This window comes from Anas acuta, chromosome W (genome assembly GCF_963932015.1).
Source record: "Anas acuta chromosome W, bAnaAcu1.1, whole genome shotgun sequence".
Taxonomy (NCBI): Eukaryota; Metazoa; Chordata; class Aves; order Anseriformes; family Anatidae; genus Anas; species Anas acuta.
In genome coordinates, this window is record NC_089016.1 from 9,868,026 (window position 1) to 9,883,064 (window position 15,039).

Below are 15,039 nucleotides of genomic sequence, written 5' to 3' on the forward strand. Positions count from 1 at the left end.
CTCCGGGAAAGTTGAACGATACAATGGCCTGTTAAAGACTACCTTGAAAGCAATGGGCGCTGGGACGTTCAAAAACTGGGATACGCATTTGGCAAAGGCCACCTGGTTAGTCAATACTAGGGGATCTACCAACCGAGCTGGACCTGCCCAATCCAACCTGTTACGTACTGTAGATGGGGATAAAGTTCCTGTAGTGCATGTAAAAAATATGCTGGGTAAAACAGTCTGGGCTACTCCTGCCTCAGGAAAAGGCAAACCTATTCGTGGAATTGTTTTCGCTCAGGGACCTGGATACACTTGGTGGGTGATGCAAAAGAACGGAGAGGTCCGGTGTGTACCTCAAGGAGATTTAATACTGGGTGAGAATAGCCCATGAACTGAATTGTACCATGTTAAATAGTATATTATACTGTATGTTATCACTACCATGATTACTATAGGTGACTAATTAGAATGTATGGAAAAGAGTGTAACCTGAGCATGACATAAATGGTATGGAATAAGGGGTGGATAGATGTCCTGGTTTCAGTTAGAACAGAATTAATTTTCTTCCTAGTAGCTGGTGGAATGCTGTGTTTTGGCTTAGGATGAGAAGAGTGCTGATAACACCCCGATGCTTTAATTGTTGCAGAGCAGTGCTTATACTAAGCCAAGGACATCTCAGCCTTTTGCTCTGTCCTGCCAACGGGCAGGCTGGGGGTGCAGTAAGAGCTGGGAGGGGACAGACCCAGGACAGGTGACCCAAACTAGCCAAAGGGGTATTCCATACCATCTGACGTCATGCTAAACAATATATAGGGGTGGCTAGCTGGGGGGAGGGGGCCGGACTGCTCGGGGTTAAGCTGGGCATCGGTCAGCGAGTGGTGAGCAATTGCATTGTGCATCACTTGTTTGTACATACTATTATTGCTTTCCTGTTATCACCATTGTGTTATTATTGTTGTTATTTTATTGTTATTTTGTTGTTATTATTTTCCTGTCTTATTAAACTGTCTTTGTCTCAACTCACGGGCTTCACTTTCCATTTCTCTCCCTCGTCCCAGAGAGGGAGGGGGGAGGGTGAGCGAACGGCTGCGTGGTGTTTAGCTGCTGGCCGGGTTAAACCACGACACATGGCCAGAAGAAATTAATGATTTCATACAGGTAAGAGCATTCATGCAATGCCGGTAGTACAGTAAGGCTGACTTAAAAAAGTCATATATGGCCCTTACCTTACTTGAGCCAGTAAATTTAACGCTAAATAAACCTAAATGCTACTACAACAAACTGAAAGAAATCAATTTTCTCTCTTGATAACCATAATCCTTTCACTTAACACTAACACTAAAATGCCTTATTTAACCCTAGACTCCTTGACAGACAAAAAACACCCGTGAACCACAGAGCTTGTCCATACCTTAACCACAGACGTAACAGCACAAGCAGAACACCAAAAACTCCTACTAAAACTTGGCTTAATCTCTAACCCAGAAAGTGAAAAAGAGATACCGAATGGGCTAGAGAAAGCTCAGCTCTACCTCAGGTTCTCCAGCCCCAGCAGGAGGAATGTGACTGTGGCAGTGACTGTGAGGTCACTTCTGTCTCTGCACTTGATAGGGCAGCAGCAGGAACATGTCACATAAAGGGGCTATGAAGTCAATTTAGTCTGGAGGTGGCAGGTCACCCTTGACTTCTCCCTGGGATCTGCACTTTTGGGCTGACATCTGGCAGTGGCCCTGCTAGGCCAGCAGAAGGCACCTGCTTGGCATGCTGACTGGGGGATCCCCTCTGCCTCCAGACCCAGGAGGACCCAGGCAGAAAGAAGGCCCCCAGATGGGTTGTCCTGTCCCTTCTGCTTGAGTCCATGACTGGGCAGCAGCAGGCACAAGGCTTGGCTGTGTCTAGCCAAGAAGCTGCAAGGCCAGCAGCAGGCCCCTGGCTTGGAAGCTGCTGCTGAGGTGACTTGTGTCTGCTTAGCTGAGAGGCCGCAAGGAGCCTGCTGGGTTGGGATGCCTACTTCAGGAGTGGTTTCCACCCTGATGGAGTTTTCTTTGGTAGTAGGAAAGAGCAGGAGAGAAAAAAATGCCACAAAGTGTGCAATGGAAGGTTGGCACCGGCCATGAGGAGGAAGAAATATCCAGGGGAACAACTGGTCTTGCTGCTAGTGACAGAGGCAAAGAAGACATTAAGTGTCTCATCCCTTGTCACCAGGATTTTTCCCCCAAATTCCAATAAAGCATTATGATTCTCCCTAATCTTCCTTCATTTAAAGTATTTTTATTTATTTATTTATTTATTTATTTATTTATTTATTCATTTATTTTTATTGTCTTTGACAGTAATAGATGGATTGAGCTCCAGATGGGCTTTGGCTTGTTTAATTTTGAGCTGCACAGCCCCATAACATTCAGGACACAGCTCCAGACAAACTGACAGCATGCATGAGAAGAAAGCGCAGCAAATGTGGAACCTGGCAGCCTTCCATCCCCTGCCCTTCTGTGATTGTGCTGCAATTCCATTCAACTGGTTACTCCTGAATTATGCAAGTTTCCCTGCAACTCTTGCTGTGCTGATGTCTGGTCAGAGATAGCACAGTCACATGAAGGTTGAACTGTCTGCCTGCTGACATTAACAGCTGATAGAATGGAGCATCACTGTGGGTGAACCTTGAGAAACTGCAGGATTTTGACTTCAGAAAACTCTTGACTTTCACGTGGAGAAGAGCCCAGTCCTGTACCAGAGGAAGAGGAACCCCACCCATCAGGGCAGACTGGGACCTTGTTGAGTGAGTAGTGGCCAGGAGGAGGAGGGCCTGGGTACAAGGAGGGATGCCATACGAGCAGTGGTGCCTCCTCACGAGGAAGCAGGCCAGCTTCCTACAGAGCTGCCTTACGAGGAGCATGACCACCAAGAAGATCTGAGTTATCAGACAGCTCAGATCTTCTGTAACACCACAGAGATAAGGGTCTACAACCAAAAAGAAAAGATGTGGAGGTCTCGAAGTCCCTAGGATAGCCATGTATAGACAGGGTAGAGGGTTGTGACAAGGCTGAAAGTCCCAACAGGACCATGTCTTTGTGCCCATAGCTATGGCTGCTGTCTCTGTCACTGAGACCTAGCAGGAGACAGATGATCTTTAAAACACTAGGGCCTCATTGCCCCCTTGCCCTCAACTAAGAACCAGGCAGGGGTCGTACCATTCTCCTGCACTTGGCAATGCACATCCCCATCTCCTACTGCCCCACAAAGAGCCCTGAGCAACCTGTCAAGGAAAGGATCTCCCTTCCGAAGCACTTGGGGTCAAGTCCTGGCCCTTGTGCTTGGTGACACACATCCAGTTTGTCCACACATCAGTGTCACCTTCACATTGCCTTTGTCTCCTTGTCCTCACTGCCTCTAGGGTTCTGCTCTAACGAGCTCCAAGGGAGGCTGTGTCAGTGCTGGCCCTCAGGGGGACACTGCAGGAAACTTGCCTCTGACTTGCACTTCTGGAGAGATGTCTTCAATTGTCTCTGAGTGCCTGAGGTTCGTGGGCTCATCAGCAAAGCCCCCAGAGGGGTGATTGCAGTGCCTTGGGCTGGGCCTGTGCTGCTGAGCTGGGCCGGGCTCGTGGGACAGAGAGAGCTGCTGGCAAAAGGGCCCTGGTGCAGAGAGCCAGCTGTGCCCAGGAGCAGCTCCTCTGCACAGCGCAGCAGGGCTGGGGGCTCTGACCGCAGCTGGCACACAGAGAGGACAGAAGGAGAGAGGGCTTGGAGGCACTGAGGAGCGCAACAACAGAGGGCAGCGTGTGGCAGGACACATCTGCAGGCTCTTGACACCGTGAGGCTCTGGCAGCAGGGCAATGCAGGTGGGGTTGCCAAAGGGGTCTTCTACAGCTGGGGATGGGTCTTATTCTACCTGTAATATGGCATAGAAAATGTTTTAGAGAATGGTATTTTGAGGGGGCATTTTAACAGGAAGACTGAGGATTGGTTTATTTGAAATGGAAGACTTGCTTGGATTCTGTGCTTTCAGAGTCTTGGTGTGGAAGAGAGGCAGGTTTCATGACAATGAATTTTCCTGATTGTAGAGGATATGGAGACTCCAAGATTATTCCAGTGAGAGATCAATATGTCAACAATGAAACTTCAGGCACCTCAGACTAAAGACTGAAACAACAACGTTTGTTGTTTCCTCAGGACTTATCAGGTCTTTAGGAGCTGCAGCCCCCATGATGCCCTGTACTCAGGAAGTGCACATCTTGTGGGATGGGGTCTGTAAGGAAGGACTTAGAAGATGCATGGGGACAGAGATCTTGCTTCCAGCAGGGACATAGGAAGGCAGTAGAGATATGAAAAGGGCAGGTGGTGAGAGGGAGCTGCTGCCAGAAATGCTGTGTGAGGGAGGGTTCAGGCACCTCGCTGCCAGACCCTGCAGGGCAGGTGCCTTCCCTGGGACACCCCCTGCTCTCCTCTCCCACCAGCACAGCCTCTGCCCTCAAGTCCCCGCTGTCCCCAGCAGGAGCTGCCTCCTCTGCAGGCAGAGCTGCAGCAAAAGAGGGTCTGCTGAGTGTTCTTCTGTCCCTCCCTGGCCTTGCCTCCCCTGGCAGCAGCACGCTGGCATTTCTCCTGGCTTCTCCAGCTGGCCGTGCTGCTGCTGGTCTTGTTCCCAGGCTGGCTGGGGATGGGGGTTTCACATGCCCATGGGGTGAGCCCTCGGTGTGCTTGGGGAAAGGGAGTAGGGGGACAGGGAGAGGCGTCTGGAGATGGGCATTTTGAGCCTGGATTCCTCTGCTCTCATCAGGGTCTTTGCTCTTTTCAATCAAACATATGAATAGAACTTTACTATAGCTCTCACAGGGCATCTGAGACTGTACTTGATGGACAGACTGGCTGTCCTCCCTAAAGAACACTGCGCACTAAAGTGACAGTCCCTTTTTCTCTGATAATGATCTGCAAGGATTCCCTTTGAGTCCAGCAGAAATAGCCAGGATCTGTGGCTTGGAAACATTCCTCAGGAGTGGTGGGACAGCAGAAACAAAAAACTAAAAAAAAACAAAAATTTAAAATAAAATTTAAAAAAGCCTCCACAACTCTGCTCTGCAGTTTGGTGAACTGGGAGCAACACTGGGGAAAAACCCTCTGAGATCAGGAGGGAAGAGAAACTGACATTTCCCCATGTTCCTCTTCACCTCTTCCTGTAGGACAGGACTGATTCCTGCATTGCCGACAGTAGAGCCCCCTGTTCCAAGAGACAGCCTCAGGCAGAATGAATCAGGATGCATGAAAGGGATCTGCCAAATGTCTGCCAGAAAGTACACAATATAGGCAATGATTTTAAATGAAAAACTGAATTTGTTTCCCTCTGATACATTTCTTGTACTTTATTACTCTCATCCTCTTCTTTGTTCAGGACCACATCCCGAAAAAAGCAGATGTCCAACAGAAGCACCATCACTGAGTTCCTCCTGCTGGCATTCACAGACACGTGCGAGCTGCAGCTCCTGCACTTCGCGCTCTTCCTGGGCATCTACCTGGCTGCCCTCCTGGGCAACGGCCTCATCCTCAGCGCCGTAGCCTGCCACCACCGCCTCCACACCCCCATGTACTTCTTCCTCCTCAACCTCGCCCTCCTCGACCTGGGCTGCATCTCCACCACTCTGCCCAAAGCCATGGCCAATGCCCTCCGGGACACCAGGGCCATCTCCTATAAAGGATGTGCTGCACAGGTCTTTTTCTTTCTCTTCTTTATAGCAGCAGAATATTCTATTCTCACTATCATGGCCTACGACCGCTACGTTGCCATCTGCAAGCCCCTGCACTACGGGAGCCTCCTGGGAAGCAGAGCTTGTGCCCAGATGGCAGCAGCTGCCTGGGGCAGTGGCTTTCTCAATGCTGTCCTGCACACGTCCAACACATTTTCCCTTCCCCTCTGCCAAGGCAATGCTGTGGACCAGTTCTTCTGTGAGATCCCCCACATCCTCAAGCTCTCCTGCTCAGATTCAGACTACCTAAAGGAAGTTAGACTTCTGGTGGTTAGTGCATGTTTTGCATTAGTTTGTTTTGTTTTCATTGTGGTGTCCTATGTGCAGATCTTCAGGGCAGTGCTGAGAATGCCCTCTGTGCAGGGCCAGCACAAAGCCTTTTCCACGTGCCTCCCTCACCTGGCTGTGGTCTCCCTCTTTGTCAGCACTGCCATACTTGCCTACTTGAAGCCCCCCTCCATCTCCTCCCCATCCTTGGACCTGATGGTGTCAGTTCTGTACTCAGTGGTGCCTCCAGCAGTGAACCCGCTCATCTATAGCATGAGGAACCAGGAGCTGAAAGCCACACTGAAGAAACTGATTCTAGTGGTAATATTTACTTAGCAATAAATTGGCTATCTCACTTTTCTAGTTTACCTCAAGTTAATATCAGGCAATATATGACCTCTAGGTATAGCATTTGTCCTTGTTTCAGCTCGGAGAGTGTTAATTTTCCTCCTAGTAGCTGGTAGGGTGTTATATTTTGGCTTAGGATGAGAAGAGTGCTGATGAAATGCTGATGTTTTACTTGTTGCAGAGCAGTGCTTACAGCTAATTAGAGCTGATGGTTGTGTGGTATTTAACTGCCGGCCGGGTTAAACCACAACAATCCTTTTTAGCACCCAATGTGGGGCTCAAAGCGTTGAGATAACGACAGATCTGACCAGAATGTGTTAAACTAAAATAAGTATAACTATTAGACCTGCATAATAGTTGCTAGTCACAATGCTGATTGCTTTAATCTCAAGTCTGCTGCACCTGTTTTCCAAACTGAGTTTTATAGCACGTTACTTTCTGTATGTGCTCCCTGTCATGCTGTTTATACTTTCTGGGCCCCGGTTTAAAATTGTTATGGTACTGTGCGGTATAACAGTGGCTTATGATATGATGAAATTTCTGGTCATGACCCTAACCTGGTATTTGTACTCAGCACTGTCGTAAACTCTATACTTTGGAAACCATATCTCGGAAACTATTAGCAATTACACCTATTGTTTTTTTGTTTTGTTTTGTTTTGTTTTTTGGTCAAGGATCCAATCTGTGGAGGGGAAAGAAGGAGACATTTTTTCTTACTCTTTCAACCTTCCTTTCTCCTTCACTTCCTTCTTATCCTCCGAGCTTGGTACGATAGTTCTCCAAGATGTTGAATATCCTTGGGACACTCAGACGAGCATGTTCTTGTTGTTATGTCTCCTGAATGTGCTTCAGGTTTTGTTTAAGGTTAAACAACCACTTAGAAATTTTATCCAGAGATCTGTCCTGAGGTGGGACACTTGTGAGTGGCAGGGAGTGTGGGAGGATACGGGCAGGTTTCTAGAGCAGTGGGCACCTCCAGTGTTTTGGAAATTCTCCCCTGAACAACTGCAAAATCCTAAAAAATGGGTAGAATGCTTGAAAAACGGGTGTCATGACTCTGGCAGTTCCAAAGTGACACAAATCACTGGAGTGTGCTGGGGTCTGGCCCATGCCTATCGAGCTGCAGCTGATACTACTACCAACTTAGTGACAGACCCTGCAGCCACTCCAAATCCTGTGACAGACCCAATGGCCACTCCGACCCCTATGATGGACCCTGCAGCCGCTCCAGCTCCTGCTCCAGCAGCTGCTCCGGCTCCTGTGGCTGGGTCAGAGAAAGGAGCTGCAGCAGTGCAAGTAGCCCCTGCAGAGAATATTCCATGTCAGTTCTGTACATGGTGGTGCCTATAGCACTGAACCCCCTCATCTACAGCATGAGGAACCAGGGGCTCAAGGAAGCCTTGTGGAAACTCTTTGGACACATGCTACTTTGGCACCAATAATGTGCCTATAAAATGAACAGGACAGACAGGTTTTCTGAAAAACATCTTCATAAAACAGCTTGTAATTCTTCTATTATTTTTAAAATTATTTCTTAAACTTGTGATTTTGACTGAATTCTACTCGTGTCATCCTGCGTATTAATTATTTTATTATCTGTCACCCAATCATTTAATATACCTACAGAACTGGGTTCTCTGTAGATAAATAGAATAAAGAATCTGTGAACTTTGTGGGTGTCAGCTGCCGCCTCTTCCCATCTCCTCTGGATTTAGGGGAGCAGCCCCAGCACACAGGAGGGGCTTACCACCCCAGTATGATCTGCATATACACAACATTCTTCACATAGAGCTGCACACAGTCCTCTTTGTTGTAAGAAAATCAAATGCAACCCTCTATGGTTTTGGAGTACCACTTCGGATAATGACCTAACCAATTTTTCCAGAGCTGTTACTGATTGCTCTATACGGCCCAGATCCTCGTCTACGGCAATTAGAAAAGTAAATTCCTGGCTTTGTTTTATCAGGGAAGCAATTCCAGTTGAACCTGCAGCCCCGAGGGCCATTAAAGTGGCTAAGGTGATGGCCGTAATAGGCTCCCTCTTTACCAGATGGTATTCAGCCACTGTGTGATGGGTATACATATACTCTTCAGTGTGGTATAGAATCCTTGGTCTAATGACCACCTGTACACAAAAATCATGAGATGTGCTAAACAATTTTAAAGATAGGCAAGGAGTGACTCCCAACGATGAACATACACACCTAGTGTTATTTGCAGGAATTAACCATTTGTGTGTTTGGCCCATTTTTTTCAGTGGCATGGCACAGATCATTTTTATCTCTTGGAACTGTGCCAATACATCTACCTTTTCCCGTAACTTGAGTCAAAGTTATCCTGATTTCCTGACCCCAACTGTACTTGGAAGGATTTGACTCATTTGAATATTCAGACCTCCCCATATCTCCTATAGCTATATGGGGGCTTAACATTTACACATAGCCAGCACCCTTCAGTTATCTCAGGATTAGTTTGATTTAGTACCTGGAAACTAGCATTTATAACTTTCCACATACTACTCTCGGGCACAACCCCTTTCTTTTTTTTTTTTTTTTTTCCAATGCTTGGAAGCAGTGTGGGAAAGGATAACTCTGTCGACTTATTAGAAAACACTGTAGTAGGTTGGGCAGTCCCAGGTATCTTTACAGTCTGGACAACCAAACCTTCCCCTAATAACTCTTTATTAGGCCTGACTACCTTGGAAGTCTCGGGTTTTTCCTTCTTTATTAGTATGTGTCCTCCCCTGTCAGTTCCAGGTTCTGTATACCTTATTCCCCACACTCTTCCCATGTTCCACCCTCTATCCATGGGTTGGGTAACATTTAAAAAGAGATATTTACAGTTTCCACGTCCTCCCCACCCTTGCGGTGGAATGCACCCATATGGACCCCATTGGACCCTTAGGTATTTATCTCTACTGTATCCCGGTATCTAACTAGGGGCTATAGTCTCACAACCCCAATAGCTGCAGTAATATTGATTAGGGGAGTTGCAGTACCCCTTTCCAGGATTCGAACTCGGGCACATATAAAATCCCATATATTCCCAGCATCGGGGCCTTGGGATCAGCTGACATAGTGTAGAAGTAAAGCTTGCCCCCCCCCAATGTTATCTGGGTTACAATAACCTGTTGATCTTCGAATCAACTTAAAGTCTGTTTAAAAGGTTGGTGGGGGTGGTGTTGAGTCGCTATGCAGGATGAAATCACTGCGAGAACCCCCAAATACCGATAGGAATGGCTGAGGCCCATTTCTTTCCCCACTTATTCACTCCTCTGCCTCACTCGTCAGTTGGGTTGCAGCCAACTACGAGGTTTTAGTTCTTCTTGGCAGCAGTAGTGTTCTTCAGGGGAGAGCCTCTACCTTAACCCACGGTACCTATTGAGTTCGTCGCAATGTGAGCTTCAGGTCTTTGTTTCCTGGAGCGATCTCCCACTTCTTGTCACAGATGGGTCCTTTAACACGGCTGGCATGTGTCCATCCTTTCTCTGCAGTCCGGACGACTGTTTCTGTAGTAAGCAAAATAACATAGGGGTCTTTCCCATCGTGGTGTTAAAAAAAAAAAAAAAAAAGTCTCTTTCCAAGCCATAATTAGAATTGAGGGTGATCAAGTGGCACGTCCAAGTCATAGGGCATACCATATAGTATTTGAAAAGGAGAAATTCCTACCTCAGTTCTGGGCTGCGTCCATATGTTTAACAGTGCAAGGGGTAAGTATTTTACCCAAGAAGCCTTAGTTTCCAGCATAAGTTTTGTTAGTTGTTTCTTAATTTCACCATTCATTCGCTCTACCTTTCCAGAAGAGGAGGGGTGCCAGGGGCTGTGAAAATCCCACTCAATCTCTAAGGCCTGCATTAATCCTTGCAGTAAAGCTTTACACCCATTCAGTCACGTGGTCAATTAGGACAAACAAGTAACTCAGTAAAGTCTACCTGTATGCTTTGGAAAGGTCAAAGCCCTGGCTCCCGTCCCCCTCTAGACAGGTTACAGAAGACCTTTTTATTTACCCTTTGACATATAGTAGTACATCCTCTGCATGTGTGCTTCCCTAAGTATATATTCCTACACAGACATGCTTTCTTAGAACAACATCACACATTGCTTGCACCTCCCAATGATTCTTCTGATGTAAAACAGTTAATATTTGCCTCATTATCACTTTATTCAGCATTTCTCTCCCATCAGGGAGTATCGATTTTCCTTAAAATGATCCACATATTTGTAACATTAATACCTCCTTGGGAGGTTGTAATTGCTCCAAAATCTTTTTTAGAATTTACCCAAATAGATAGGTGGCCCTGTAAACCCCTGAGGTAAAATTGTCCACCTATATTGTTGCTTCCGCCCCCATTTCAGGGTCTTTCCAGTCAGAGGTGAATATACATGTATGCTTGCTCTCAGGGCCAGAGAGCATTCCATTAATAGGTTTGATGGCAAGGTTCGGGGGGAGGGGTGTGAGGAGTGTGGGGGTGGGAAACTGCAGTGGCAGCCCCCATGAAAAAAAAAAAACAGAAACCTCCCAGTGGCAGATAAGGGACAATTTCATCTGGCCCCAAAGGGGCCCACTGCTGCCCAGAGCCAAGCCATGAGCAATACAGTCCGTGCCTCTGTGAGAGCACATGCACGAAAACAAACAAACAAAGAAACAAACAAAAACCTGCTGCTCAACAGCAGTTGGGAGAGGGAGAAACCCCCCCCCGCAGACACCAAAGTCAGTGCAGAAGGAGGGGGAGGAGGCACTCCAGGCGCTGGAGCCAAAGCCCCCCTGCGGCTGCTGGAGAGGCCCCTGGTGGAGCAGGTGGTTCCCCCATCCCAACCCCCTCCCCGATGCTTGGGAAACTGAACAAACACCACAGCAAATATGCAAATATACCAAAACTTCTAGACTGTTACTTAGATAATGCCTACATCACCTTTCCCTGCTCATTCAACTTCGAATACCTTTAACACTTTCAACAAGCCTTTTAACACTTCCTTTATCTTTCTCTAGCTTTTACTTTTCTAATGCCGACATCAAAGGCTCAGTCAGGGACCAACTTAATTCCGTACCTTTTCCCTCCAAGATGCTGAAACAACGTCAATATACAACATTTCATCCTGTTTTCCTTCTTTCCACAAAAACAACATTGTCTGTAATAAGGTGTTATAATTAGTAGTTCTGTTTAGGGGCCACTCCGCTCCATCCTCTAGTTTATAAAGTGGCCACCACTGATTACAATATTTGATAAGGGTTCTTTTACTCTCTGTACGCTCACAGAATCACAGAATTTCTAGGTTGGAAGAGACCTCAAGATCATCGAGTCCAACCTCTGACCTAACGCTAACAGTCCCCACTAAACCATATCCCTAAGCTCTACATCTAAATGTCTTTTAAAGACTTCCAGAGATGGTGACTCCACCACCTCCCTGGGCAGCCTGTTCCAGTGTCTAACAACCCTTTCACTCTCACCCCACTATATCCCTCCAATGTGTTAGTATACATCCTAGGAGGCTTTTCCTCAGGATTTCTTTGCTTTGAACTTTTCCTATTGTAATCTACAGTGGTTAATATTCCACTGTTTTCCTAGAAGCTCTTTACTAGTCAATCCCAATCCCTCCAAAATCCACAATATATAGATACACAAGTAAAATCAGACCACTGTAAATTAACTGCCTGTAGACAATTACACTGGGAACATTTAAACCTGATGAGCCGATAATATGCCTGGGCAAATTTTGTTCCCTTAGACATACACCTCAATGGCTGTTCTTATATTTACATATTTACATATTAACATATGTATAAAAGAATAACAAAAATGCCCGGGCTTTTGTATATACAATATACAATGTACAGTTATTATTCCAGTTAGAATTATTCCTCAGCAGCTGCAAACATTATGCCAGTTGCCATTAAAGCTCGCTTACCCTCCTCCTGTCTTTCTTAAAATCTCGGACGTCCCCAGAGTTAATGGGGACAGCCACATATTCCTAGTCACTGGTCCCTGAGCGCTAGAGTCAGAGTTGCTATCAGAGTCTCCCTGAGGTTGCAGATTAGGAAGCCCGGGAGTCGGAGGGGCTGCAGGTGGTGGTGGTGAAATATAGGGAGACAGTGGGGCTGGGATCTCTAATTCTCATTTTTTCTTGCGCCTCCCATCCCTTCCTTTTTCCTTTAGAGGATATAAATTGGCTCGAGTTTCCAAGCTGATCCACAAATGTGCATATTCACTTTCTTCCAAACTAAAAGGTTCCTTTGAGTTTACATAAATATTTAGGGCCTGGCAAACCCAATCTTCAAAGGACCCAAATACGGGCCAGTAAAGGTGGTCTCCTCGGATCTGTTTACCACCCCAAACTTCAACACAATAATGTATCATTTTTACTTTATTCCTTCCCCTCCTAAAAGGGGAATCCTGCCAATTTTTAATCATTAATCCCGGATAACCTAACATCAGATGTTACCCCACCCATGGGACCAGAAGGCTTACTCTTCTTCTGTCCCATCTTCCGGAACACCTTCACACACACACGCATGAATTGCTTCCCCCTTTTTGTGGCCCAGTCCCTCGCGGGATATGGGAACCGCACTATTGAGGGGTCCACACTCACTTCATCCGCAATTGGACGTCTCGTTTGTTGTGTTCCAGGATACCCAACACCAACTGAACGGATCACCGGCCTATACTTACCCACCCCGTGGGTCCTCGTTCGGGCTTCATGCACAAAGGTTGCCTGGGGTTTACCGGTTTTATTTGCTTGTGTCTAATTTTGGGTTCGTCGGTGAAGGATCTGAATAAAAGTAGTCCTAGCGAAGGCCGCTGATAACAGCAAGGCGCCCCCTCCGAAGGTCTTTCAACCAGGTTGCCTTCATCCGAGTCACGGCACCAAATTGTTATAAGTTAGACCACACAATTTACTGGTCTATTGAAATTATTTTATTAATCAAGTAAGCAGACACAAGCAAAACAGCGCTGGGCAGCTGGGGAGTCTCCGCTCCACCATGGCACACAAATTCCCCTTTCCAGTGTTGCTGTTTTACAGCATTGAAGTTCCGGCTTGTCGAGACTAGTTGACTTGTCGAGACCTGTCCACTTGTCGAGACCTGTCACCTTGTCGACTTGTCGAGACTTGTTCTGAGGCTGCGCAGTCTGTTGTTGGGGTTCGTTATTCTTCCTCCGGTGATCACGCGTTGTGCTTGTGTTCAGGTGGGGGCAAAACAAGATGTCTTGCAGTGGATGGGTAATATCATACAGAATCTTTGTTTTAACAAGGATGTTTACCCAGCCCTCCTTCCCCATTTGTCCCCGTGTTACAATGCCGTGAGTTGTGAAACCTTATCTCCTCAGTAGATTCTTTAAATTCTCAAGGACGATGAACAAATCCCTACTAATTTATCACAGGCACAAGGCTTGGCTGTGTCTAGCCGAGAAGCTGTGAGGTCAGCAGCAGGGCCCTGGCTTGGAAGGTGCTGCTGAGGTGACTTGTGTGTGGTTGGCTGAGAGGCCGCAAGGAGCCTGCTGGGTTGGGATGCCTGCTTCAGGAGGGGTTTCCACCCTGATGGAGCTTTCTTTGGTCGTAGGAAAGAGCAGGAGAAAGAAAAAAAAAAAAAAAAAGATACAAACCACCCTAAAAGGTGGGCACTGGCCATGAGGAGGAAGAAATGTCCAGGGGAACAACTGGTCTTGCTGCTACAGACTGAGGCAAAGAAGGCATTAAATACCTCAGCATTTACCTCATCTCTTGGCACCAGGTTTCCCCCCACATCCAATAATTTATGATGATTCTTAATCCTCTTTTATTTAAAGTATTTCTATAAGCAGTGTTTATTGTCTTTGACAGGAATGGATTGATTAAGCTCCAGATGGGCTTTGGCCCTTCTAACTTTGTCCTGCACAGCCCCATATCATTTAGGACACAGCTCCAAAGAAGCTGACAGCATGCAAGAGAATGAACAACAGAAAAAGTAGAATCTGGCAGCCTTACACGCATTACCATTCTGTGACTGTGTTGCAGTTCCATTCAACTGGTTACTCCTGTATTATCACGACGTTGGTTTAGTGGAGGACTTGCTAGTGTTAGGTCAGAGGTTGGACTTGATGATTTTGAGGTCTCTTCCAACCTAGACAATTCTGTGTGATTTTGTGTCCCCTGTACCTCCCAATGCTGCTGTCTTGTCAGAGACAGCAAAATCACATGAAGGCTGAACTGTCTGCCTTCAGATAGGAACAGCTGACAGAACACAGCATCAGTGTGGTGGGAGCTTGAGAAACTACAGGATTTTGTCTAAAGAAACCTCTAGACATTTACAAGGAGAAGAGCCCAGTCCTGAATGAGAGGGAGAGTAACCCCACACATCAGAGCAGACTGGGACACTGTTGAGTACAGAGGACAAGGAGGTCCTGGGCATCACGAGGGATGCCATACAAGCAGTGGTGCCTGCTCAGCAGGAACCAGGCCAACTTCCTACAAAGCTGCCTTATGAGGAGCATGGTCACCAAGAAGATCTGAGTTACCATACTCAGCTCTGATCCGGTATGACACCACAAGGACAACTCTCTACAACTAACCAGTAAAGAGGCACAGGTCTGGGATTCTCTAGACTATCTTGGTTTGGAGAGGAGCAAGGGCTATGGCAAGTCCCAGCAGGACCCAGGTCTTTCTGTCCATGGCTATGGCTGTTGTCTCTGTCACTGAGCCCTATGAGGACACAGCTGATCACTGAAG

At 46.8% G+C, this 15,039-nt stretch overlaps 1 protein-coding gene across 1 annotated transcript; it reads left to right on the forward strand.

The window, feature by feature from the left end:
- Nucleotides 1-5,392: 5,392 nt before the first annotated feature.
- Nucleotides 5,393-6,325, forward strand: LOC137846866 (olfactory receptor 14C36-like). The gene has a single exon (XM_068664974.1). It carries the CDS (start codon nucleotides 5,393-5,395, stop codon nucleotides 6,323-6,325), a length of 933 nt encoding a protein of 310 aa, XP_068521075.1.
- Nucleotides 6,326-15,039: the final 8,714 nt, after the last annotated feature.